Source organism: Electrona antarctica (assembly GCF_951216825.1).
Source record: "Electrona antarctica genome assembly, chromosome: 9".
NCBI classification, from domain to species: domain Eukaryota; kingdom Metazoa; phylum Chordata; class Actinopteri; order Myctophiformes; family Myctophidae; genus Electrona; species Electrona antarctica.
In genome coordinates this window covers 20403732-20430329 of record NC_136790.1, presented here as the reverse complement: position 1 = coordinate 20430329, position 26598 = coordinate 20403732, and the positions used below count along the sequence as shown (strand labels likewise).

Sequence of the window (26598 nt, the reverse complement as noted above, 5' to 3'; positions counted from 1 at the left end):
ATGTGCAGCTTTTCCATTCAATAATCCCTGGTAAGTAGTTTGTACCCTAGAAGTAGAAAGCAATTACTGCACCTGGTCCCCTTGTGTCAGACCTACACCCCTCAACATACATTTTCTTTCATACGTCTGTCTACCGCTAATGTGCCTCTGACCATATGACATTGCAGCGACAATGAAAATACGACACAGCAAAGAGAAACATACTTCCCAAAGGCATGTTTCTGTCATTTTTCTTGTTCACCTGCACTCTCCAACTAACATTGTCTTGTCACCCAGCCGACCTCCGGACCCCCCAGAGACCTGGAGGTCTTTCTGCCACGGACAATGGAGGACAATGGCCTCAAGGCGGTACACGAGGGGAGGGGGTGGCCACTGGAACTGAAACTGGTTCTGGTGCTATTTTTTGGGTGACTATATTCGAGTGCCCAAAACGTTGCCAGAGTTTAAAAGATGCGTAAAATAACCATCAATGGCATAACAAGGTTTTTAAGATCCGTGAGGAACTTGAAGAACCATATACTAAATAAATTGGCTCTTTGGTGTAGTTGGTGGTTCTTTGTGGAACAATACAATAGCCTTTAAAAGAATCATTTTGGAACCATTATTCTTGCTGTGTAATGAGAGATTCCTGGACACAGCGGCCATCGCCTTGTCTCAAGGGTACTTTACCAGCATGGTACACCAGTAGCAACCAGACCTTGGATAGCACTTGTTTATGGGACATGAAGTGGTGTGTGTTTGTGTGTGTGTGTGTGTGTGTGTGTGTGTGTGTGTGTGTGTGTGTGTGTGTGCGTGCATGCGTGTGTGTGTGTGTGTGTGTGCAGCTGATTTGCTGAGCGCAAAGACTGCATGCAGCTCAGAGCACCATCATGGAAAATCCGATCCTTGCTTCATTAGGTACCCAAGACGCTGACATTTTCAAACTTGTTCACTTTTCTGGGTGCATGGGTGCATGGTAAATCTCGATTTGACACCACCTCTCTTGTCTTCCGAGAGTCACTTACTTGCCCCCGTTTTAATGTGGATGGAGTGTGAAGACATGCTTTTGTCTTAGCTGACTTGAAGATATCAAAGAAATTAAATTAGAGCACCTATAGGCTATTTCTTCACACCAGTGTCCTATCAAGATGAAATTACCGCCCGCATACAGCACAAGATGAATCGTCACTGCCAAGTAGAAAACTTTTATGTCCAAAACGGATTCTTTTCAGAAATGGACAAAAGTGCCAATGGATCCAATGTATTTATTGTCTCGCCCCCCTAGGGACCGGGAGGTCCGCGGCGAGACGTCTGTGCTATACTATGTTAACATTTTTAACCAATCACGTCGCTTAGTTTCCTGTCTGTTTTTGGAAGTTGGCCTTCCTCTGAAAAGTGTGGTGTTCTGCTCCGCCCATGGCGATTGTGAAGAGTTGTTGGTGATTAAACTGCATTTAACACTACAGTACATTTTACTGAAATAATAAAGCACAACAAAACTACGGTTTATGGAAAAGGTTCTTTTTTTATAGACAATCATAAGCACAATTGGTAAGCATGGGCACTTCATAACACATGTGTATCATATACCTTCGAGCCAAAAGCTCATGACAGGGTTCTTTTCTTTCTAAATAAAAACCGAAAATTAATTTAAAAAAATAAAATTAATTAAATGTTTGCGCCGTCTGTGAAGCCTCATTTATTAACCGTGTCCTCGGACTCGGACATGGCGAGGAATGCCGCCAAACAATTATACTAGCCAATCACAGACGTGCAAGTTTGCAGACACATAGGCTGAGTAACACCAAAATAACACCAAAAGTTACTCTGAGTAAGAGTAACACCAAAATATACATTTATAAACATGTACCCCAAAATCACGAGTCTTAATGTCCACTCGCATGCAACTCATAGTATTAGTTTTTAGGACAAATGTTTTTAACCCCTGTAGCACTTTGAGGTTTGTGAAAACGTAAAGTGCGTTATAAATAAAATGTATTACTATTATTATAATTATTATTATCTGAAATGTCTAGGAATCTTTAGACACAACTGCAAGACCACAGCCACCGAGTGGTGCAATTGAGTGACATTACTCAACTTGTAAAAGGCAAGGCAAGGCTTTTAAGCCATTAAGACCGATTCTACAAATGTCTCAAATTGTAACACTCCACCACTCCCATTCCTCCCATAAACCATCATTATATATATTAGGCCACAGAACCCGATCTTAAAAGGTTCTGTGCCAGGGCAAAATATATAGTTTTGCCCTATTTTAGTTACATTTGGTGGATGGTGGGACTTATTTAAAAATGCTAAATGCTAAAAAAAAAAACCTAAAAAAAACAAACAAAAAGAAAACACGATTTCTCGTGCCACGATATGAGCTTGTAGATCTGCTATTTTTGAACAGCCAAAGTATAAAATAATGGTTAAAATGTTTACACAGATGCTTTCCCGATTTTAACGGGTCAATCGAACGGAATCTTTTTTTATTGACATCAATGGCAGGACTAAGCAGAACATGTAGGCAGCTGCATTCTTGAAAATGGATGGGGGATTACCGGTACGTTTCTTTTACACAACATATACGTCATTTCCTTCATTAGGATATCGATGGGGTCAATGTGCTGGGTCATTTTAACACACCGCAATCTGGGTCAAACCAAACATCATGCTGAAATGTTGCTGTAGTGTACAATGCACGCACAGAATGAAAAGAAACAGTGCGTGTACACACAAACAAAAACCTACGGGTATGCCAAAATAAGCGATGTCTTACACCAGGGTTCCCCAATTAATTTTCCTCAAGGGCCATATTTTGACTAGGGTACCAGGCTGGGGGCCGAGTCCGCACGCACAAGGTCGAGGTCTTGCCCTGAAAATGAATTTTCAGGGCAAGACCCCATTTGAAAAGGATGCCCAGTTTGACATGCATAGGCTACTGACCCCCATTTAATGCCATTTATATCTGGGACCCCATGAAAAAAAATATATAAAAAAGAACCTTTTTAAAAAAAAAATCTTCCAGGGGCCACAAGGGGGCGCTCCGCGGGCCGCAAATGGCCCGCGGGCCGCCTATTGGGGAACCCTGTCTTACACAGTATACGTGTGTAACACCTCAAGCCGGCCCCTGAGTGTCGTCTTCCGTTGACAAAAAAGACGAGATTCACAGTGATTCATTCTTTAGCAGCTCACAATCACAGGATAAGACAATCCCAAACACTATATAAATATGCCTTTAGTAGCATAACATAATTGGCAATTACATGATTAGAAATCGTTGGCCCGTGCAAATTAGATCGTTATAAAGCCTGCAATGTACAACTGTAAAGCTAATGCCACCCTACACTGGCTGTACGTCGACATTTAACGTACTGCACATGATACTATTATTATCATTATTAGGGCATGCCTCCTGGTAGAGATGTGGCCTTTATTTATTTTAAGGTGTATTTTTGGTATTTTTTTTATGCCTTTATTGATAGTACATTAGATAGACAGGAAATGGGGAGAGAGATGGAGAGTGACAGGCAGCATAGGCTGTCAACCCTGCGAGGTGCTGTCAGGCTACATTGGAGCCTAGGTGACCAGACTGCTAGGCCAGTGGTCCGGGCCAGATGTGGCCTTTCTAGTTTTGTTTGTGTCAACTGAAGTTGATGCTAAATTAAAACAACTAGCCCTTACCCGTTGTGAGATATTGCCACACACCCCCCCCCCCCCCCCTTGTGGCCCCTGGAGGTACTGCGCCCTGGGTGCGTTTTCGCATTTTTAATTCACTAATAAATTCATTATTAATTTATAATTTGTTAAATTGGAAAAAGGGCTTCGTTAAGACCTCCATATTATTATGGTCAATGCCTGTGTGAAAAGTGGGCGCGATTGGTGCAGGCGGTGAGGAGATAACGCAGTGTTTCTGACAGACATTCAGACAGACATTGACTGAATTATAGTATGATGATGATATGATGATGATGATGATGATGATATTTGAGGTAGAAAGCATGCAAGTAAAAGGCATGGAACAAAAAAACAAAAAAAACTAGATTCCGTACCTACATGCGAATCACGGTTTGCTTGGCATTTCTGTGACCTCCGGCCTCGGGTCAACCTCGCTAGTCAGCGTCCATTCTTCGGGGACGGCGGCCTCTCCTCTGGCGTCGGGCTCCGTCTCGTCCCCGGCTGCCGTCTCCCCAGACTGTCTTTTCTCCTCGAGCTCCGAGTCCGGGGCTCTCTCTTCGACATGGAGATCTTTGGCCAGGTGGTCCTCCTGCCCCTCTTCCTCTTCCACGGTCCTTTGCTTGTCCGTCATGTGGTAGTTGTATGCGTTCATGACAAAGAGAAAGAGCCCACCGCACAGCGTCACCGAGCCACACATGATGTAGATGTATTTGTAGTCATGGAAGATGTCCACCAGCGCCCCTGTGTGGAGAGGGAGTATGGTTAGGATTTGTATAGCACGCACTTTGTCGCCGCTGTCAGGCATGAAACCTCTTATCTCCCTATTCCTCACCTTTTCTTTTGGAGGGGGGGGGGGGGGGGGGGTAAATTAACACCCCTACTTGATCATACTACAGCGTCCAACAAAAGCATCACAGTTAGCTGATATGCAAGCTCGAAACGCCGCACGGAATGAAGCTCGTTTAAAAGATGAAACGAAACACAGATTCTGAGACAGTGAAAGCAAATAGGAATGGGTGATGTTCTGCTTCTGACCATAGAGTATATATATAATAGAGACTGAACTGGCGCGAAGCTCCGCCCCCCCAGCTATTCATGTCAGTGGAAGTTGCTCAGTGGCGTTTTGAAGCACCCGGAAGACTGCCGGAAGTCCCTCCCAGGACCTCAACTTTGAGGTCCTGAGTGACGTAGGGCAACTGAGCGCTCAACGTTAAAGCCCAGCTGCACGGGGTTTCCCGGTCATGAATCCACGGGTCCGCCTGTAGTCCCTCCTCCTACCACTAGGACCCAGAGCTTCAACGTTGGAAAGTCTGCCTGCCCCCTTGCTTCTGACCCTTAGCACCTACTAACTACAAGGATCTACAACACCTACGTCTAGTCTTTGTTCTGCTGTAGAACGTTTTGGCACATTGGGTGAGTAAGCATGAGGACAAAGGACACAACAACATCAAAAGATTAATTTGGAGTTTTCAGCCCGGTCTGGGACACCGCTTAGAACCACTGTGTAGAAAGGCAGGGGAACCACTACACAATATTCCCGGTTAAGACCTTAGGACAGTTCTTTATTTCAAACCCCGACCACAAGACATTTCCAATCTGTATTTCTGTAGTGTCTATGACACGGTCAAAGGTTATACGACATGCCTTTCAAACTCAGATTTAGTCTTTGTGTGTGTGTGTGTGTGTGTATTGGGGGGAGGGGGCCATTCAAGATCCATGTAGGTAATGGCAGAGAGCCATTACACCCAAAAGAGGACCCTCTCCTCCCAGCCTCTGCAGGGAAGGCAATTTGGACAGCTGCTACTGGAACGAATCAGGGTAGACGAGGCCCAATTTCAGAGCGCCATAAATATCCAGCCCAAGTCTGCAGAAAAAGTGACAAATGTGGTTCAGATTTAAACCTCCAGCTTTTCTGAGTATTAACCCCAGCCAGCCAGCCAGCCAGCCAGCCAGCCAGCCAGCCAGCCAGCCAGCCACAGCCCCTTGCTTCCATGCAGCGATCGATTAGCAAGCCTCGCTATCTCTATCTGCACACACTCTACAGCACATGCATGAAGGTCTGCCCATCTCACTGCTGTATTACAATCTCACACAATGATACAACCCTCCGGGTCTTATTGATCCCCGTGCATCTCGTACTGATATCTGAATCATTCTGTGCACAGATTAATATGTGCACGGTACACTGCCTTTTGGTCTCCGAAAATTGCAAACAATCCTTGGTGTCTAGGGTGAGAGAGAGAACTTGTATTCCTGGTGAGACTTATTCACTGCGGAAAGAATGTCAGAAAACTGCAGCACATTTTAACCATTTGCTGCATGAAAAGTTTGAAAACCTTAAACAACAACACAATAAACACGGACTCGGATGAGTTATGCTGCTCAGCAATCTTTGCAGAAAACGTTTTAAATGTTAAGGTTCAACTAGCAGTTCCAGTTAGGACAACGTCGAAAAAGTTTAACCTGCAACACAATTTTATGCACTGTGTAGTGAGGGTCCCTACTTCATCTCTCTCTCCGCTAAAGGGGTCCTTGGCCTGAAAAACGTTGAAGACCCCTGGACTAGAGCAATGTAAAGGGGACAGACGCCCTCAATCCTCATCTGATACCAACAACACACAGCCCCAAGCTTACTTGCTTATTAGCACTTCAAGTATAAATACCCTCCGCCAACCTAGTCCCCATATATGGGGGACATGGGGAGAGCAACGGACTTGAACTCATGCTTCCTTCATGCCTTAGTGTCCAAGTTGCTCCTTTACACCTGACAGGGGGGAGTTTCCCTGGTTGGATGTAGCACGTGGAAGGAACACGTTATTCCAACCAGTTCCTTTCCCCTCCATCAGGCACCCCGGCTGGCCAGGGGGAGGCAGTTTAGAGACCAGGATTACTGCATGTTTTTGTGAGGGTACCTACCTACTCTAGGGGACACGGGGAGAACATGCAAACTCCACACAGAAAGGCCCTTTCGCCAACCCCGCCTCGGGTATGGGCACTGATGATGCGGAGGAGGAAACATGCCGCCAGCACCCACAGCGTCCCCAACGGGAATCGAACCCAGGACCTTCTAGCTGTGAGGTGACAGCACTACAAACCTTTCCACCGTGCCCCATATACTTGCACTTTTTGGTATGACTTGAAGACAAAAGGTGAGAAAACCATCGGGATTAGATAAACCCATTGAAACTTAATGATCAAGTCTTCTTTTGTGTTAATTTGTGTGTAAGCATGCACTACAGCAGGGGTCACTTTCCAAACCACCTCGATGCAGGCAACGTCAACTGATTGATGGCATTCGTCCGGTGGGCGTATATGCCAATGACCGTCACCCTCATTAACGACAGCCCTTGATTGGCCGAGCAGTAATTAAGTCCATCTGGCGGAGTCACCTCTTTTATAATGTATTCACAGCGTAATTAGGGCCCAGGTACAGGACTTTAATGGCTGGAGTGGAGTCCGAACTGAGCATCATTAAACACCCAAAGCAAAAGGCTAATTACGCCCAATTACCTCACTTCCTTCTAATTGGGATGACCCGGAGGTTCTGTGGGGCAGTAACAAGCTCGGCCGGTATAGGGGAAGACGAACAAAATGATTGTGCCCTCTGGAGGAGGGTAGGCGTGGATAGGCCCTTCTTTACCCCCATTAAATGAGGGCCCAGAACGGGGTCGCTGCAGACAAACCAGGGGGCCTATAAATTCCCACCTCATTAAAATGTAGGATGGGAGCAGTGTTGCCATGCTTATTATACGTGACTTTGGCCTTGTTTTGCTGTGAACTTTCTTGTAAATATTGCTAGTTGCAGATTGTTTTTTTAGGGGGGCTTGTTTCTAATGAGTATTTTATTATTTATGTATTTATTTTTATTATTGTTAAACCAGTGGTTCTCAAACATTGTTATGCCAAGAACCCCCATGTTCACAGACTCCCATGTGAATATATTTTTTGCCAGGAACTCCCTGGTGTATTCAGTGAAGGCACTGTGAAGGTAATGTAACCATGTACAGTAGCAGTCCTACACATTTGTTTAGACTTCATTCTTCTTAATTTCTTACTTAATTCAAGAGACATCCAACCACTTACAAATTAATACAGATTATGGTCTTGCATTGCCAGACAACTGGAGATCTCTGTCTACCGATGTCTGGGGATTAAATAAGATAGTTGCTAGAACAGCGGCATGCACAGCCGATAACCAAAAATATCTATATGAGAAGCTATGCTCAAGCAGGTCTTTTTGATTGAAAGGTGATCAGATCAGATTGGGCTACTGAGATGATCAATTGAGATTAAAAATAAAATAGCCATTCATGTTGCTATTGCTCACCGAAAAGAACGAATATTAACACTGTCCAACAAAAACAACCATTCACATTCACACGTTTGATAAAATCACACCCGTGTGAAGTGAGTGGTGCAACTCTGTGTGGGGGTCCCACTCCCTGGGGGGTCCCCGGAAGTCCCAGACCCAAAGGACCACGGCCAGGGTGCCGGCACGGTTCCGGCGAGCCGCCCCACGTCCGAAACTAGAGAGTTACCATGTGGGGGTCTCCGGGGAGTCCCCGGAACATCCAGACCCCCAGGAACACGTCCAGGGGGCCGGGATGATTCCGGGCCTTTCCGGCGAGCCCCTCTACTGTACTGTACTGTACTGTACTGTACTGTACTGTACTGTACTGTACTGTACTGTACTGTACTGTACTGTACTGTACTGTACTGTACTGGCACACTGTACTGGCACACCCAAAATCATCATATATACAGTTAATATGTGCGTGTGTGGTGAAAAACAACCATGCTATTTTCGTGCTCAGACCCAGGCACCCGCCCAGCCACCCAACCACACACATAGCTCCGTAAGGGAGTGGTTGCACCACTCAAAAAACAGACAACAGTATTGAGAATGAGTTCTAAAAGAAACGCAGAGAGACATGCCATTCCAATGCCATGATAATTAATGGAAGAAGAGAATGTTTTTTTTTCCATCACGTTGAATGGAAAATGTATCTCGTCTCATCTGCAACAATTGCTCACGGCTAGCGACGAAGGGGAACTTGATACAACACTGTCTGACAAACCATTCATAATAACTTTTCCAGTGAACTGAACTGAGAAATAAAACAGTAAAGGATGAGAAGGTTCAACTTGCAACACTGTGACAAAGCCGGTTGCTAAAATGCATGTGTTCACTGCAACCTCCAATCGTGTGTCCTGTCCTGTTCTCACGAAACTCAAGAAATCATTTAGGGGGATGGCGGCGAGTTATTCAACGAGGCATTGCTTTATCCTGCCAAGAATGTGTTGTGGACATTTTAAGAACAAGAGTCTGAAATCATGAATATGATCAACAGCCTTTAGCTGTCCAGGAGAACAGTCACACTGAGATGTGAGGGGATTTCAGAGGACTTGGATGCATCAATGAAAAGGGACATCAAATCCTGGGTGCATTTCCAATAGACACTACTCATGTTACCCTAACCCAATTTTCATCTGAATGGTGTTTGATGACCATCTATAATTACATGCATTTGGCCGCCGACCCTTGATTGATTGATTGATTGATTGATTGAAATATTTATTAACAGTTTGCAGAATTACAATACAATTCAAGCACAACTCAATACAAAGACTGTTAACTGTGAGTGGACGACCCAATAAAGCATTACACTTGTTTACAAGAGGGTTCACCTTGTTCAATTCATCAAAAAAACCCATCTATCATTACATGCATTTGGCCGCCGACCCTCATCTCAAACTATTTTGTTCCAGGAATGGACCCCCAGAAGCAAACATTTGAGTTTAAAGTGTTGGCTTTAAAATAATATATAATAATAATAATTGCACACATTTTCACTATTTAAAATAAAGCTAATCTACAAGCTCCCGAAGTGACACACTATGAGATGTATATCTGCTATTATTTATAGCCACAATAAATTGAATAATGTTTTTATATCACCATTGATTACCATGGATAAAGTGCAATACTGAAATGTTTTCTTTTATTTTTATTTTAGCCTTTGCCCCTTTGGTAAATGTTATAACCTTTAACTCTGCAAAAACCTGATGTACCATTCGGGGTGGAAGGTTAAAAGAGAAGGAGGTTATGCTGGGACCTTCGTTATCCTTAACAGCTTCTCAGCTTGTAAAAGTTGTCCCATAATTTGTGTGGAGGACAAATCGTCCACTGAGCGTGCCCCGAAAGCAGAAGTGGTGAGCGAGCGTGGCCCGGCTTATTTACAGCAGTAAATAACTGTGACCAATTACTAGTCTTCTCCGGGACGCTTGTATGCCCTGGGCCGCCCCGGCTCGCCGACGCTAATCCAATTCTGTGGGAATGTCTCCTTACAATAATGACACCCTGGAAAGCGGCAGAGAGGCGGAGAGAGAGAGAGACTTCTCCGTGCTATTATTCTCATCACAACTTTGGAGTAAATGGTGCTTTTCCTGTGCTGAAGCGATAAGAGATCTCCCCAACGTATAAACAACTGTGGGCCGAGCATAGCTGAGTGGGTAGAGAGGCCGTCTGGGAATTGAAAGGTCGTCAGTTCGACCCTCGGCTCACCCACTATTTCCGTGTCGAAGTGTCCCTGAGCAAGGCACTTAACCACTAACAGCTCCCCCCCCGTGCCCTCAATGAGCCATCTGCTGGGTGAAGCAGTGAAAGCAGTTTTCCTTCCCCGAGGAAACAGCCAAAACGGCATTGCGCTTAAGCCAGCTAGGGTCACATTCTGCACCTGGCTTAGCTCATTGATTCTCAAAGTATACTCATCCCATAACTGTGAGTGTACAAATGGGGCCCTTTCGGTCCCATTTGTACACTACAAATGGGGCCCATTTGGTCCCATTTGTACACTCTCAGAGTTACAGGCCTTTAAGAGTCCATTTCAATTTTAAAACCCCTTCAAGGTAACGCTGAGGGTCCACTGGCACAACCCATTCCTTTGAAACATTATTGGCATGACATACCTGGACTCACTCAGCTCTATAACAGCTCATATTAGGTTAGGCTAGGAGTACTGCTGCTGTACCTGTAGGACTCACTCAGCTCTATAACAGCTCATATTAGGTTAGGCTAGGAGTACTGCTGCTGTACCTGTAGGAATAACGACAAATAAACCTTGATTCTTAATAGCCTGATGTCCCACTGGTGGGTTATGACGTCATTTAACATTTGCAAGGGGCTTGCATTAGGAATGTCCCCCCCCCCTAATTCAATAAGAGGTGGATAGCCGTGGATTGCTTTACAATATCTAATCGTGAGCATTGACATTTTGCAAATGTCATCTGAGAATACCTTATGTACTCATTGTACTGTCAGCTCAATTGAATCTATAGATTCAATTGAGCTGACAGTACAATGAGTACATAAGGTATTCTCTGATGAAGGCCCATAGCGGAACGCATAAGCGCTCCTTTTTTGTGTGTGCCAATAAAGCAATGGAAATGTGACACCGTATGAAAAACCCATGCAGAGCAGGTCGCTCGTTAGAGAGAGAGAGAGAGAGATAGGCCTACGAGAGAGCTGCAGGTGACGTCACCCCTCTTTCCTGTGTGAGTCGTAACAAATTATTTGAATGAACAGTATAACACTTACACATACGTGACATGACATACTATGATGGACCGGTTCACTTCACTCGTTTGGGTTGTGTGCGATGCACTGCGGCAGTGTACTCCGCTCGAAATGAATGAATCTCATGTGCTCATTTTAGTTTTGATATAGGCTACTTCAACTTCGTTGTGCGGCGGCGGTACCGCACACCCAAAATAGCCGCTCTACAAGCTCACAACGCATCGCCTGCGATGCGTTGTGAGCTTGTAGATCTGCTATAATTCTGTGTGTACAGCGCACTGTGCACGCCTGCACAGCACCGGGCTACAATTAAGAAAGATTTGGTGCAGATGTGCTCATTGCGCTGATGACGGTCGAGGTTCAGAGCCTCAGAACGTAGAGTCAAAAAGGCAGGGGCTAAGGCGCCCTTTCATAAGCAACACATTGATGAACAACAGAACAACAAGCTGATGGTTTCAGCAGGAGTAGACAGTAGACACAGGAGAGCAGGTACCAATGCTTTTTTTTCTCCTTTTTTGGGTCAACCCGCGGGAACTGTGGGCAACGCCGGCCCGTGCATCACTACTACACAGTAATAGCGGTTGTGTAACGCGTATGCGAGTATGTCTGCGTCGGCAGCTCTTACCTGCAGCAGGGGGTCCCAGCAGCATGGGGCAGCACTCCAGGATGGTGACCATGCCCACCGCTCTGGGAAAGCGCTCGGGTCCCATCAGGTCCATGAGGCACTCGAATATCAGGGCGAACACCATGCCGAATCCGATGCCAAAGAACGCCGCGTATATCACCAGGCCCGCGTAGCTGGTGGCCAGAGGGCACAGCAGGTGACACGTGCCGGTGAAGACCATGGCGAAGCTGAGGAAGTACTGGACCCGGGGGCGGACCCACTTGGAGTTGGCCAGCAGGCCCGAGCCGGGCCGGGCGAACATGTCCACGAAGCCCATGACGGAGAGCAGGTAGGCCGCCTGGTACTCTTCCACGCCGCAGCTGACGGCGAGCGACGACAGGTATATGATGGGGGCGTAGGCCGTGAAGAAGAAGAACATGTTGCCCACGAGGTAGATGACGAAGCCTCGGTGCTTGAAGAGGGAGAAGTCCATGAATTTGTTGACGCAGCCCATGCAGCTTCCTTTCAGCTTGGTGTTGGTGCCGTTCGACGCCGGCGGCTCCTCCGCGGGCGGGTTTCCGCGGGCCGCGATGGGCCGCATGAGGGCCCCGGCCACGCAGCAGTTGAGCAGCACCGCCCCGAGGACGAGGAGGCTGCCCCTCCAGCCGAATTGGTGCAGCAGGAACTGGTTGAGAGGCGCCAGGAAACACAGGAAGACCGGACTTCCCGCCATGGCCAGCCCGTTGGCTAAGGGACGTCTGGCCCGGAAGTACTTGCCGATGATGGTGACGGAAGCATTGAGGTTGAAGGCGAGCCCGAAACCTGGGAGTGAAAAGAATTTAGATGAACCACTTGAAGTCTTGTATACTGTATGCTTGCTTTGTTATACTGTGTATGACAAATAGCCGATCTACAAGGTCACAATGTATCATATTGCTAACTTCTAGATCTCTATTTTTGGTTTTAGTTTTTTGTTAAACAACTTAGAACCATTTAGAAAAATATTAACAATATGCCGAAAATAGGGAGGAATGCCTGAAATAAATGCTTAAACATGTAGCTAGGTGTAATGTTAGAGACCACAGAAGTGAACCTTTCAAGCCTGTTTTCTCAACTCGCTGTTTCTCTGCAAGACATTACTCTATAAGCCATATCTCCAAAACTGGAGGGTCAAACTGAACAACCAATATGTCAATTTGAAGCTATGATTCCCTGCTTTCACATGACAAAAAAATGAAAATTCAAAAAAATCCAATGGCAGTCCCTCAGTCAAATTTAGTCACATATATATATATATATATATAATTAATAAATAAATAAATAAAAACAGGGATAACACTGAGAAGTGTTCCAAAATGATCAAAGCTTGAGTTGGCTATAGTATAGAGCGTCGCAGTCCCGCCCCCTTTCATGACGACGCCAGGCCCAGGAAATAATTCCCAATGCATTTTTCCCATAGACATTTCAAAAAGTATTTATTTGAATACCTTTTAAGCATCGTACAAAGCCAACTCGAGTCGTGGCAAATCATGACCGTAACCTGCTGTTTTCTTGTTCTTTCTAATTATTTGTTCGGCCCGAAAAATTGTGTTTGTTGTCATGATTTCTCACAACTCGAGTTGGCTTTGTACGACGCTTAAAAGGTCTTTAAATGAATACTTTTTGAAATGTCTATGATGAAAATGAACGGGGAATCATTTCCTGGGCCCTGGTAAGGGGCGGGACTGCGACGCTCTATATGATCAGCCTGAGCGCTGGTACCACACTGGACTGGTACACGTCCAATTAAATGTAGGCTCATTCTGCCGTGGTTCCATCTCGTTTCACATTTGCCAACTAAAGTCTCATTATGGGGAAAGCTGGAATGGTTTTAAGAAACGTAATTCTCCATTTAAGTGCTAATAAATTAAGATCGTCTTGGCAATTTGTTCAGTAACATTCCCTTCCACGTAAAAAAGTTCAACGTAATAGGATTTTGCCCAGAAAATGAGCACCTAGCTGCCCAAATGAGTCTCTTATAATAGATGAAGGGCTACAGGTAGCCCTTTAGGCTGCTGTATTCCATCATCCTGAAGCCTCTTAATGTTGTTCCATGACTAACTATCCTCCTCCCAACATTCTTTCTGAGACATGATTTTGGCAAGTTTCAGAGCTTTTTGTTGAAGAAAAAAAAGACCAAACCAAGTACAGAACCAATCGTCAAGTCGTAATTAATGACTAATGTTGTTCCATGACTAACTATGCTCCTCCGAACTTTCTTTCTGATTTTGGCAAGTCAGTTTTCTTTTTGTATAGAACATACTTTGTGAAGACATTTCCAAAAGGAAATCAGGCGTCTTCAACAGGGGGTCCTCAGAGTTATGACAGAGGGCTGCCAAATCTTTGTGTGAAATAGGACTTTATTATATTTTTTTCATTAATAACATGAAACCTACTATCCCTATTGTGGGGGGAACATTCGCCGAATATACATTAAAGACATTAAAGCTCACAACGTGCCTCATGGCGTGTTGTGAGCTTAAATATTGTCTATTTTGTTGAAGAACGAAAGACCAGACCAAGGACAGAGCCAATGGTCAAGCCGTGTGTGTGTGTGTGTGTGTGTGTGTGTGTGTGCGTGCGTGCGTGCGTGCGTGGGGGGTGCATGCAGGTACGTGTGTGTATGCTACTGTAAGTGAAGCAGCACAATGCCTACGTGTCAGTGTGCCAGGGACCAGGGGACCAGAGAGAGAGCAGGGCGCGCGTGCTGTGCGGCCCCGGGCACCACACGTGGCCTGGCCACTCGCCGGCCCTATTAATCCTCGGCGCCACCCTGTGGCAGGGTAATGAGCCTCACAGGGTGTCAGCGAACCCCCATGTGAGGAGGAGGAGTGTTGACGAGATGGGAGCCTACGGGAGAGGACAGAGGAGGGGCCGTGGAAGACCACGCTCTCTGGGATTAGGGACAGCTCTGTCTTAATTACCGTCCTGGCCGCAGCCCCCCTTGCTGCTCCAGAAGCCAGGGCACACGCCCTGGGCCCAGGCAGAGCAGACCAGCTCAGCCAGGGGAACCGGACATATACAGCAGCGGCCCACAGAGAGCCTGACAGAGGGACCCCAGCGGGCCTTCGTCAGGACACAACTAGTATCGTGTCACCAGGCATTCCACCACAGAAAAAAGCCTGGTATTCGTTCCAAACTGGCCCGTGTGATTCGGTTTAGAAAAAAAGAAGAAAAATAATAATCGTGTTCCGTTGGTGTGTTCCGGTTGGCGTCGCATTGTTTTTGTTCCCCACATGGTGCGCTAGTCTCGCTAGTCCCACCACGAGTTAGAATAAAAGATGGACATACCAAACGATTATACCAAACTAATCACATTTTAAACTAGGGGAATCATTTTGGAGGTGCACGGTGCCGGATGTGACGACTCCTCCCCGCTTTCGTTTTGTCTTTTCAGTTGCGCAAATTTGTCCTAATATTTAATCTTTAATCGAATAAAAAAAATAGTAGATATGCCGGCTCCCAAGGTGGCACAAAGTGACGCACTGTCAATTCGGGGTTAAGAGTCTTTCTCAGGGACACACGTCAACACATTGTTGGCCTGGCCTGGAATCCAACCTGGGACAACAGGACACTCAGCTATGACCACCTCTGTTTAGGGTTAATATTAATATATATATATATATCAAAGTCATCAACAACGATAAAGAACATGATGTGTAGTATGTACAGTAGCTTACCTCCAATGACACCGACACTTAGATACAGATGAACGATGGAATTTGCAAAAGAAGCCACTATGAAGGACGCCCCACACATCAATCCACCAAGTATGACCATCGGCCGACTTCCATAGCGGTTGACCAACAAACTGCTGACGGGTCCTGCAAGGATGCGGGCACCACGCACACGCAGCACACGCCACACGCACACACACACACACGGACGGACGGACACACGGACGGACGGACACACACACGGACGGACACGCACACACACACAGTGTGAGATGGGGAGAAAACAAAGTAAATTCACATTTCAGTAATAATGGGACCAGTAATTAAAAGGTTGGGTAAGTGATATTCTTGTGTTACTCCATTTAGACTTGTTATACCTTTCAAGCTGGGAACCTGTCATTTTAGTTGTTGTCAGGCAGAAACCTCTTATCACCATATTCCATTTTGTGCTTTTTCGCAAATGAATGCCGTACTTCATATCATATTACAGCATCACGCAAAGCATCAGAATAGCAGATCAGCAAGCTCGGAACACAGTGCGAAGTGACGCGTTTTGAGCTTGCATTTGCTATTTGAATCCTGAAAAGTAGTTTTGGACATATTCCACCAGACAGAGACGATATATAGGTGTTAATTGCCTCTATATTCTGATACTCTTTGATATAGAATGTTTGTTACAGGAGACTCCTTGTTTTTTCCAGCTCTTTTAGTAAACATAAAAAACATGTCGGGATACCAATTGTATCCAATCAGGAGAGAGAACTTGCACAGGATACAGGATAAACAAGTGAATTTGGAAGTGAGGACACAAAAGAAATAAGCAAACAAAATTAGAACTGTAATACGATAAAATTGTAAGCTGATAAATGGGTACACTGTCCCGATTGGCTGAAAATGTGCAACACACCTGAAAAGGTGTGTTGAGACAGGGAGACTCCTGTTACTGAACAAACAATCTAGTCTAAATCAATAATAATATTGATAACTCTCAGAAAAATAGTGCTTTAACCTTTTAACAAAAAAAACGTATGAATAAATAACAAACAGTTAATCAAACGAATAAGTGTTTAATAAGACTAGATTTAGTTGATTATATTTTTCTTATAAATATATGTGCATAGAGAATTATACTTAAAAACACTTCTAAATTATTCAATTAATCAAAAAAAGTTATCATTAGATCAATATATAGATAATCACAAAGGAAAATATGGATAGTTTCAGCCCTATAATTAACGACATCCTCCTAGTCATCACATGGTTTTGGAGGAAGTCCAGACAGCCACAGCAGAGCAAGTGCTCACTGATCACCCCAATTTATGCTCTGTACTCGCACGTCGCACGACGGTGTGTCACGCGCTGACGTCATAAATAGCCGGCCTACATGCCCACAACTCGCCGAAGATGCTGTGGTGAGTTTTGGGCTTGCAGGCCGGGCTACTTCCAGTGCGTGACACCGCCGTGCGACGAACCTTGAATCGCAGAGGTTATGAACCATGGGCACAAAGTGCACAAGGACGTCACTAACAGTGGGAGTTAAAACACTTCCCCTCGCTTACCTCCGTAGTCAGTGACTCATTACACCCCTCGCCTGATAATGTAAAACACTACACTAAGTGATCAATCAGCAATTAAACAGCCCTTTATATGCTGTCATTCTCTCCCCTTCATTCATAACCCTGCATGCCAGAATGACATTGCAGCAATACAGTCGTTCTGCAGTCAACTCTGAAGCAAACTTCTTCTTGCTACTTGCTAATAACTTGCTAATAACCTTTTTTTGCCTCCATAGATTGATTAATTGTAGGGTAAGATACTAGTCACGAGACTTTGGACATTGTGAGATGGTAACCTCACGTCACCAGGCTTTCCACCATGGAGGAAAGCCTGGTATTCAGTGTAAAACTGAGCTGTGTGATCCGGTTTAGAGAAAAGGGGCACACTACCACTACTACGTTTTGAGCTTGTAGATCAGCTATTTTTGCTACGACAGAAATATGCAATGTGGCCCTCTAGAGTGAGTGTGGAAATATAGTGGCCCTCTAGAGTGAGTGTGGAAATATAGTGGCCCTCTAGAGTGAGTGTGGAAATATAGTGGCCCTCTAGAGCGAGTGTGGAAATATAGTGGCCCTCTAGAGTGAGTGTGGAAATATAGTGGCCCTCTAGAGCGAGTGTGGAAATATAGTGGCCCTCTAGAGTGAGTGTGGAAATATAGTGGCCCTCTAGAGTGAGTGTGGAAATATAGTGGCCCTCTAGAGTGAGTGTGGAAATATAGTGGCCCTCTAGAGTGAGTGTGGAAATATAGTGGCCCTCTAGAGTGAGTGTGGAAATATAGTGGCCCTCTAGAGTGAGTGTGGAAATATAGTGGCCCTCTAGAGTGAGTGTGGAAATATAGTGGCCCTCTAGAGTGAGTGTGGAAATATAGTGGCCCTCTAGAGTGAGTGTGGAAATATAGTGGCCCTCTAGAGTGAGTGTGGAAATATAGTGGCCCTCTAGAGTGAGTGTGGAAATATAGTGGCCCTCTAGAGTGAGTGTGGAAATATAGTGGCCCTCTAGAGTGAGTGTGGAAATATAGTGGCCCTCTAGAGTGAGTGTGGAAATATAGTGGCCCTCTAGAGTGAGTGTGGAAATATAGTGGCCCTCTAGAGTGAGTGTGGAAATATAGTGGCCCTCTAGAGTGAGTGTGGAAATATAGTGGCCCTCTAGAGTGAGTGTGGAAATATAGTGGCCCTCTAGAGTGAGTGTGGAAATATAGTGGCCCTCTAGAGTGAGTGTGGAAATATAGTGGCCCTCTAGAGTGAGTGTGGAAATATAATGGCCCTCGCCAACGTCAAAGTTGCCCACCCTGGAACTAGAGGAATAATTTGGGAGTAGCACAGCGACGGAGGTTCCTGGTCATGGGTTCCGGACGCGGGAAAGTTATTTCTGCTCCAGTAAGACCGGAACATAAAACCGAAAATGGTATTGATCCCAGGCTAGTAAGACGGTGATATGATGCAAGTGTTGCCTTGTCCTGCTGGTAACTGTACTGAAATGCTGCAGCTTTTCAAGGCAGTGGTGATATGGGTCTCTGTGGACACACTCACATGCACGTCGTGCACACGCACGTGCACACGCACACTGATAACTGAAAAGCAGCCCAGTAAACAGTAAGACGATTAGGTCTACACGTTGTGCAAACACCAGCTTCCTTCAAGACCTTGTTTACAAGTGGTTGATTACATTTCACTGCATTAAAGTCACCGCTTGTGAGGAAGAGAAAACAGACGAATGTTTGCACTGTAGCGTGCAGGCAATTCAATTGTCTAGAATGTATTATCTGTGAACAAAAGCGTGAATACAAAATTACTTTATATAGATGCATGAACAATGTGGAAATATGCCACCTGTGTGGATGATACTACTAACAGACACTCCTGGAAGGCAGGCAGTGACATGTGCACTGACTGCAATAAGCCTGTGGAAATAGCCGATCTACAGGATCACAGCGTGCCGTGTGGGCATCGGCTCGTAGCTTGTAGATTGGCTATTTTCACTGGCACGCAACCAAGTACAAATCAGCCAGGGATTACAGTAGATTGGTATTGTGGGTGGCATAGACAAAAAGACATGTGAAAGCACAGATGGCACACTGAGAGCTAAAACGCTGTTGACTGTCAAGGTTGTTTCTTTCTGATTTCACATATGTTCACTCATACATTTTAATGTATTTTGTTTATATACTGCATGAACGTTGCCGCATGTACGCGCTTTCAGCGCATTAGTGATTTCAGCGCTAACCCTAACCACACAGTATCACAGTATCATTAGTGATTTCAGCGCTAACCCTAACCACACAGTATCACAGTATCATTAGTGATTTCAGCGCTAACCCTAACCACACAGTATCACAGTATCATTAGTGATTTCAGCGCTAACCCTAACCAGTAACCACACAGTATCACAGTATCATTAGTGATTTCAGCACTAACCCTAACCACACAGTATCACAGTATCATTAGTGATTTCAGCGCTAACCCTAACCACACAGTATCACAGTATCATTAGTGATTTCAGCGCTAACCCTAACCACACAGTATCACAGTATCAGTGGTGTAAAGTAACTAGGTAAGTACATTTCACTGGAAGTACAACGAAAAATGTGAGTTATTTTTTTACTTTACTTGAGTATTTCTAATACTTCTGCTGCACTACATCTCAAAGGCAAACATTGTACATTTACTCCTCTATAATTACTACTTAATAATTACTAGTTAATTTGAGATTTTCAATAATAAAGATTTTGTAAATATCATTATAAAACATACATTCATTAACCACTTCAACCCCATATAACACTGTACTTTGGCTATTTGAAAATAGCCGGTCTACAAGCTCACAACGCATTGCGATGCAATGCATTGTAGATCTGCTATTTTCAAAAGATTTTTTAATACATATTGAACTTGTGAAACGGGACATTCCGCATACTGAGTAGTACCTTTTACTTTTGGTACTGTAAGTATATTTTGATGCCAATACTTATGTACTTGGCCTGGGCCGTGGCTCAGCGGTCCAGGCACCTTGGCTGGTAATCCAGTCTGGCAGTGTGCCGCGGGTTCGACTCCCGATCCCGATGGCCTTTACTGCATGTCACCCCCCCCATCTCTCTCCCCATTTCCTGTCAGCTTACTGTCTATCCCTCCATAAAAAATATAAAATAAAAGGCAAAAGCCACAAAAAAACATCTAAAAAAAAGTACTTCAGTACTTTTACTCAAGAATACTGGACCTTTACTTGTAACAGAGTATTTCTACATTGTGGCATTGCTACTTCTACTTAAGTAAAGAATGTCAGTATTTCTTGCCACCCCTGCAATATGTGCCTGAAACACAAAAAAAACAGAGTGTTTACACAGTTAAACAGGTCACTGTTGGGGGTCACAGATCGATCATCGCCCTCCCCCCGCCCCCGTTGGCTGTGTCACAATAGGTTGGCCGCGGCGCTTCCTAGACTACGTTTGCCGTTTTCCACCTCCCGTTATAACTTTATCACTCAGGCTCCTTGAGTCAGAGGTTTCCGCTGAAAAAGGCTGTCATGTCCCTCCCGTGGGGACCCGGGCGGGCAGACCCCGATGTGCTGAACCCTTTTCTCTGATATATTCCCCCTGTCTCTCTCTGCTCCTCCAGTGGGGTGACATTGCCCGAGCCTCGTCAAGGACATTATGATAAAGCCCCGTGCCTCAGCCACCGTGGAGGGGAATATTTCACCGGCTATATAGCCTCTCTGTGTTGACTGCAGGAGAGTCAGACACCCTGTTGTCCTGTAACCTTGCAGGCAGCCCACTGATGAATTCACTTAAAAGCCGCTATTGGATCTCGGTGTTGTCATATATTTTGTGCCATCTAATGGGTCTTCCCAAGGTCTCTCAAAAAACACCATTAACTAAAAGAAAAAAAAAACTAAAGGGGTTCGGGCGAGATGAGACAAGCACACGCAGAGGAGAGTCAGCCCTGATTTTCTAGCTCATTTCTATCGTTTTTACTTGCCGTGACAGGGAATGCTTCTAACGATGTTCTACTCTACATACTAATCACGTCCCAGACACCCCAGAAGATCTCTGCTATCGGCCAGAAACAAACTATGTCCAAAACAGTAACTTAAAAACAAAAAAAGAGAGAGAGAAAGCATGTTTTTAAAACAACAAAATACTGCCTCATCAAAGTTGGTATGGTATGTTGACATTATACTGGTCAGATACTTGAAGGTGTGCTTATATTATCATCACTTTACCCAAATACAGCTCAAGTGGAGTTAGGAGGTTTAGGAACATTAATGACTGTGGAGATAGTTGTTTTGTCCATCATTGATTAGAATGACAAAGTCAGATGGGGAGAAAATACCTAACAAGTTGGAGTTGGTGGTTTGACTGACAGTTTGAGGATCCAATGGGGTTATAGGGTTTAGTCAGTAACACTTTTTAATACTGTTCATTGGTTCAGTATTTGTACAACCCACATACAGACGTAAAGGGTGTTCAATAGCAAATTTTATTTTATTTTTTTAAGGTTGAATACGGAGATGGTTAGTTTCTGCCCAACAGCGACGATATATACAAGAGCTATAAGTCCAGACAAAATCCAAGATGAACTTTTTCTGAATAAAATGGAGAAGTTCACTCCAAAATGGGTAGTTTGACTTTCATGGGGAAAAACTAGCAACTCTGCAATACTGATGTTAAAACTCTATCTTCCGATTAAAGTCATTGCTATAGAACAGCGATTCCAAACTTGTGGGCTGGGGACCACTGGTGGGCCATGAGGATATTGCAAGTGTGCCCCCAAATGATATGACAAAACACTAAGATTTTAATGATGATATAACAATATAAAACCAAATTAAAAATATGACAAAACAATTTCATGGCGTTTATTTCTTTAAAACCTTGAAAGGTGAGTTTTCATTGTGATACTGATCAATATAAACTTAAAGTATACTTCCATTGATCTAAGACGGAAAACAATGATTGATCATTAAAATAAACTGCAAAACACAGCGAAAACACTTTCAGGATTTTCAAGTGGGCCTTGATAGAGAAAAGGTCGGGAACCGCTGCTATAGTGTTTGTTCCGTAACGTGTCTCTCCAGCTCTTTAGCAAAGAGAAAATAAATTTCAGCTTGGGGATACCAATTTTATCCAATCAGGAGAGAGAACTACTTTCACACCGGATACTGGACAAACAAGTGAAATTGGAAGTGATGAAACGACTAGGAAAAAAATGTGCAGACAAAATTGGAACTGGAAATTCTGGAATACTATCAAATTGAGGTTTATAAAGGATATTTCGCTGGGTTCTCTATCCTGATTTGTTTTCTTTCTTTCTTTGGTATCCTGTCCTAAATTATATTTATTTTCAATTTACTAAACAGCTGGAGATACAGGGAGACCCTTACTGTATGTTTTTTATATTTATTTTCATTTACAAAAACATACCTTTCACTCCCCTTTAGAATTACAAGTGCTTGGTTAATAACATTAACATCCAGAGCTCAAAATGGTTGAGAAGACCACTGATCTATTCCTATCCCACTGTTACCCTTCTATTCTCTTAATTTGTCCAACCTAAACTTGTTTTAACTGACATAGTAATTACTTATGTATCAGCGAGCAGACACATGCAATTATACAGGCATATTTATGAATGCCTCAACCAGGCAGTAACTCCCTTTTCTGTGGGACTTCTTGACCTCAAGACTTCCCAGTAAATGTGACAGTCACGTGTCATGTTAGGTCACTAGGTCATTTAGTACACTGGTTCTCAACTACTAGTCCACAGACCTATATCTGTCTCGTCTTGGCTATTGGGGTGGATGGGGACTGAGTCTAAAATCATTTTCGGACTCCAACCTAGCCCTGTGCATATTTTCCAGGTATGCCATCGTGGAAATACTATAATAGAATTAGAGAGTTGACATCACAGCAGGGGTCACCCAGATCCTGTTGCTGTCATTAGGATCTAGCCAACAACTGTTCCAAGGTCTATTTCCAGTTTCCACTACTCTGTGCTCTTTCCAGCTGGTTCAACAATGCATTGATGTTGTCTAATGTCTATATGTGTATTGTGTAATATACCTGTAAACATAGAATATTGACCCTGAAGACCTATTGTGTCAAAATGGTGTGTTGAATAAATAAAAAAACCTATTGCATTGTGGCTACGAGCTGAAATAGCCTCTTTAAAACTGTGTTGGTCAGCACCTCCTCACTAGTGGTGTACGCTCCTGTTCCATTGTTTGCCTGCACATAGAATAGGACCATTCAAGGACAGCATCTCTGTTAGAGTGGACACTATAAGAATGGTCTGAGATTGGTGCTTTGGGCCCGGGCGGTTAGCTCAACCATCTGGGCACCTAGGCTGCTGAGCCAGCCTGACGGCATGCCACGGGATCGACTCCCGATCCCGACAGCCTTTCCCGCGTGTCTCCCCCCCCCCCCCCCCCCCATCTCTCTCCCCATTTCCTGTCAGACTACTTTCATCCTATCAATAAAGGCAGAAAAAGCCAAAAATAAAAAATCTAATAAAAAAAAATTGGTGCTTTGAAGGCTTCTGCCCTGATGGGCTGTCGGTCAGGCCAGGAGGCCTGGGGCTGTGCTGTTTAATGCAGTTTTTTGTATGCTCGATTCCGCTTCAATAATTGGTCTACACTTCACCCTGAGTGAAATATTATAATGTTTCCATAATAATACTGCTCTCACAGTGATACGCAGGTATAGGTAGTTACAAAAGGGAAAATACATTAAGCTTGTACTGTAAGAGCTTGTACTTGTACTGTAAGAGAATTCTGTCATCCATAACTTCACAAGGGAGTAAGGGACTGTGGGCTCTATTTTTGTCCATGCTAAACCCCTAATCCCTAAACTTCTTTGCCTTTTTTTTTTACTATTAATAGTTAAAATGTGTCGACTGTAGATCAGCTAGTTGAACTAAGAAGTTTATTGAGGATAAGGGGTTTAGCATCGCCGAAAATAGAGCCCTGTGTCTCTTGACAGTGTCTACTAACTCATCTCATCAGAGTGGAGATAGTTTTGTCCATCATTGCTTAGAATGACGTCAGACGGGAAATAAAAACTATCTCCACATTAATGGTCAAAAACCTAACTCAACTTGAGCTTTATTTGAGTAAAGTGATGATAATATAAGGACACATACAAGTATCTGACTATGTATAGTCACCATACCAACTTGAATGAGGCAGTGTTGTGTTACCCTCGTGTAGTGCATGGATATTAGTCTCGTCCCTCAGTATTTTTTTCTGCAATGTCCCGCCCCATATTTGCATACTGGGCCCTGGTTGGTTATAGCCTGGTTCCAGACGATTCTGGTTGGCTCGTTACCACTTCTGCCGTGAAGTCCTCCCACAATTGAGAGGGGCCAGACTTAATCTACCATGGCCAATATGCATTAAAAGGCAGATGAAGGCTGGCTACGCGAGGCTAGTGTTGTGTTGGGTCTTCTTTTTTCTTTCAGTTTTTTCCTTTCTTGAAAAGTTAATATTTTGGACATAGCTGGTTTCTGCCCGACAGCAGAAATACGGTATCCAAATCGTTGCCGTTGCCTCTCATCTCCATATTTTAATTTTTTGGGGGAAATGAATACCCTACTTCGTCAAACTACCATGGCACACAAAATTAGCGAAATCTAAAAACGTTTTTTTGGACATACAAGGTTTCCACCCGACAGCAACGACTATGCACACATTGCCTCAAGTCAGTGATAAGTAAAGACAGTAAATAAACAGACAAACAAACAGAGTGAGTGTGTAACAGGCCTATAGCTAAATTCAAGTCAGGTGGGAATGCACGAGACAAAGTTCACACATTTTGGCTTCCTAACACTCCCTCTTGGATGTAGGCACTCCTCTTTAAATCATGTTAATCCAATATATCAACTAGCCTATGTATCTTCTTCAGTCAAGACAAATTGAGCCCATACTGCCCTGCAAAATTCAGTTTAGTTAGGCTTTGTAGGGCAGCAGAGGGTCAGGCAATATCAATATTGAACATCGTATCAATAGATACTGTAGGGTTCTCAACATGTGGGTCGGGAGTCGGGTCTCGGGATCCCAACAACAAACACTACAAACATTGGCCGAATTGTCATATAATAAGAATGAGGCATTAAGAAAATTGCGTTGCGGGCTTGTGGATCTCCTATTTTCACTATATTTATCTGTAGAACCGAGTCAAACCAAATGTAATGACTGAATGATTCAACTCCTACAATTCCAAGTGCTTGTCAGGGTGGGCACTGGGGGTCCTCAGTTCAAATGTGATTTTTTTTGGTGGAGTTGTGGCCTGAAAAGGTTTTGAACCATTGATATACTGTGATGTTGGATATCATAATGTTGTGATATGGCAAATGATGTCTTGTCTGGCAACTTAAGCTCTATTTTATGCTTGCACAAATTGTCAAAAATAGTGAAAAGTTGATAATGTTTGAGAAAGGAAAAAAAAAAGAGACATTCAGTGACCAGCTTGAAATGTATACCCTTTCAACCACTTTGTAAACTTACCTCCAGCATACATAGCTGCCAACATGATGGAGGTGATCCATGCTATCTCACTGTAGCTGACATGGAAGGTCTCTTGTATTTCCAGGAATAAGACACTGATGGCCTTGGGCATGGCATAGGAGAAACCAATGGAGATGAACGCAGCACACACCACCATCCAGCCCCATCCTCCGTCAGGCGGGCTAGACACCAACCTGGCTTCTGGTGCGAGGGCCATGTTCCTTCCTGTGCAAGGGGACGGGGGTTACACAAGTTTGATTACCTCACCTCACCAACTCATGATTTATTGTGTCAATTACTTTGTCGATTAACTGAAACGAGAAGCGTATCTGAGGCTATTTTCAAAAGATTTGTATAGACTATATTTTATCAATTTGAAACCTGTCTGTGAAATGGGACATTCTGCACAAATGGGTACTTTTACTTTTGGTACTTTTTTTAAGTATATTTTGATGGCTATCGTTTTATTCCTTTAATTGTAACAGAGAATTTCTACATTGCAGTATTGATACTTTTTCTGAAGTAAACTGTTAATGGGTCAATACATAGCATGTGACAATCAGCCAACAGTCCTTCATTACTACAAACAGCCACAACGGTCAACGGTTCAACTAGGGGTCGATTTGCAAGAATAGTCGCGTGACGTCAATACTATACAATATGAATAAGTCAAAACATCGATGGTGGTCGGGAATCTATTTCTGAACTCATACAATGCTAGGGTTCGTTTTATATGAAAAGAATACAGACTGTGCTGCAGACAGTGATGGGAAAAAGCAATCCTGCACAAAGTTCCCATGGAGATAAGATAAGATGGGGAGGAGGGGGTGCTGCTTCCGGCTTCAAGGCGGCGATATACTACAACACAGTCTTAACAAAGTAATAAAGACCCAAGCACAAACCTGCAAATCCATAGAAACAATCCCACACTAAATAAAAACGACGAGTTTACAGTTTGTGACAATGCAACTATAACAAGCATGCTCTTG

At 44.0% G+C, this 26598-nt stretch overlaps 1 protein-coding gene across 1 annotated transcript; it reads right to left on the bottom strand.

Moving 5' to 3' along the window:
• Positions 1-4045: 4045 nt before the first annotated feature.
• On the bottom strand, positions 4046-25826 carry LOC306929870 (monocarboxylate transporter 2-like; the record flags this gene model as incomplete). Its single annotated transcript, XM_079510602.1, has 4 exons — positions 4046-4401; positions 11862-12662; positions 15560-15703; positions 25610-25826. The coding sequence occupies 4 exons, from the start codon at positions 25824-25826 to the stop codon at positions 4046-4048; spliced, it is 1518 nt and encodes a 505-aa protein (XP_079366728.1).
• Positions 25827-26598: the final 772 nt, after the last annotated feature.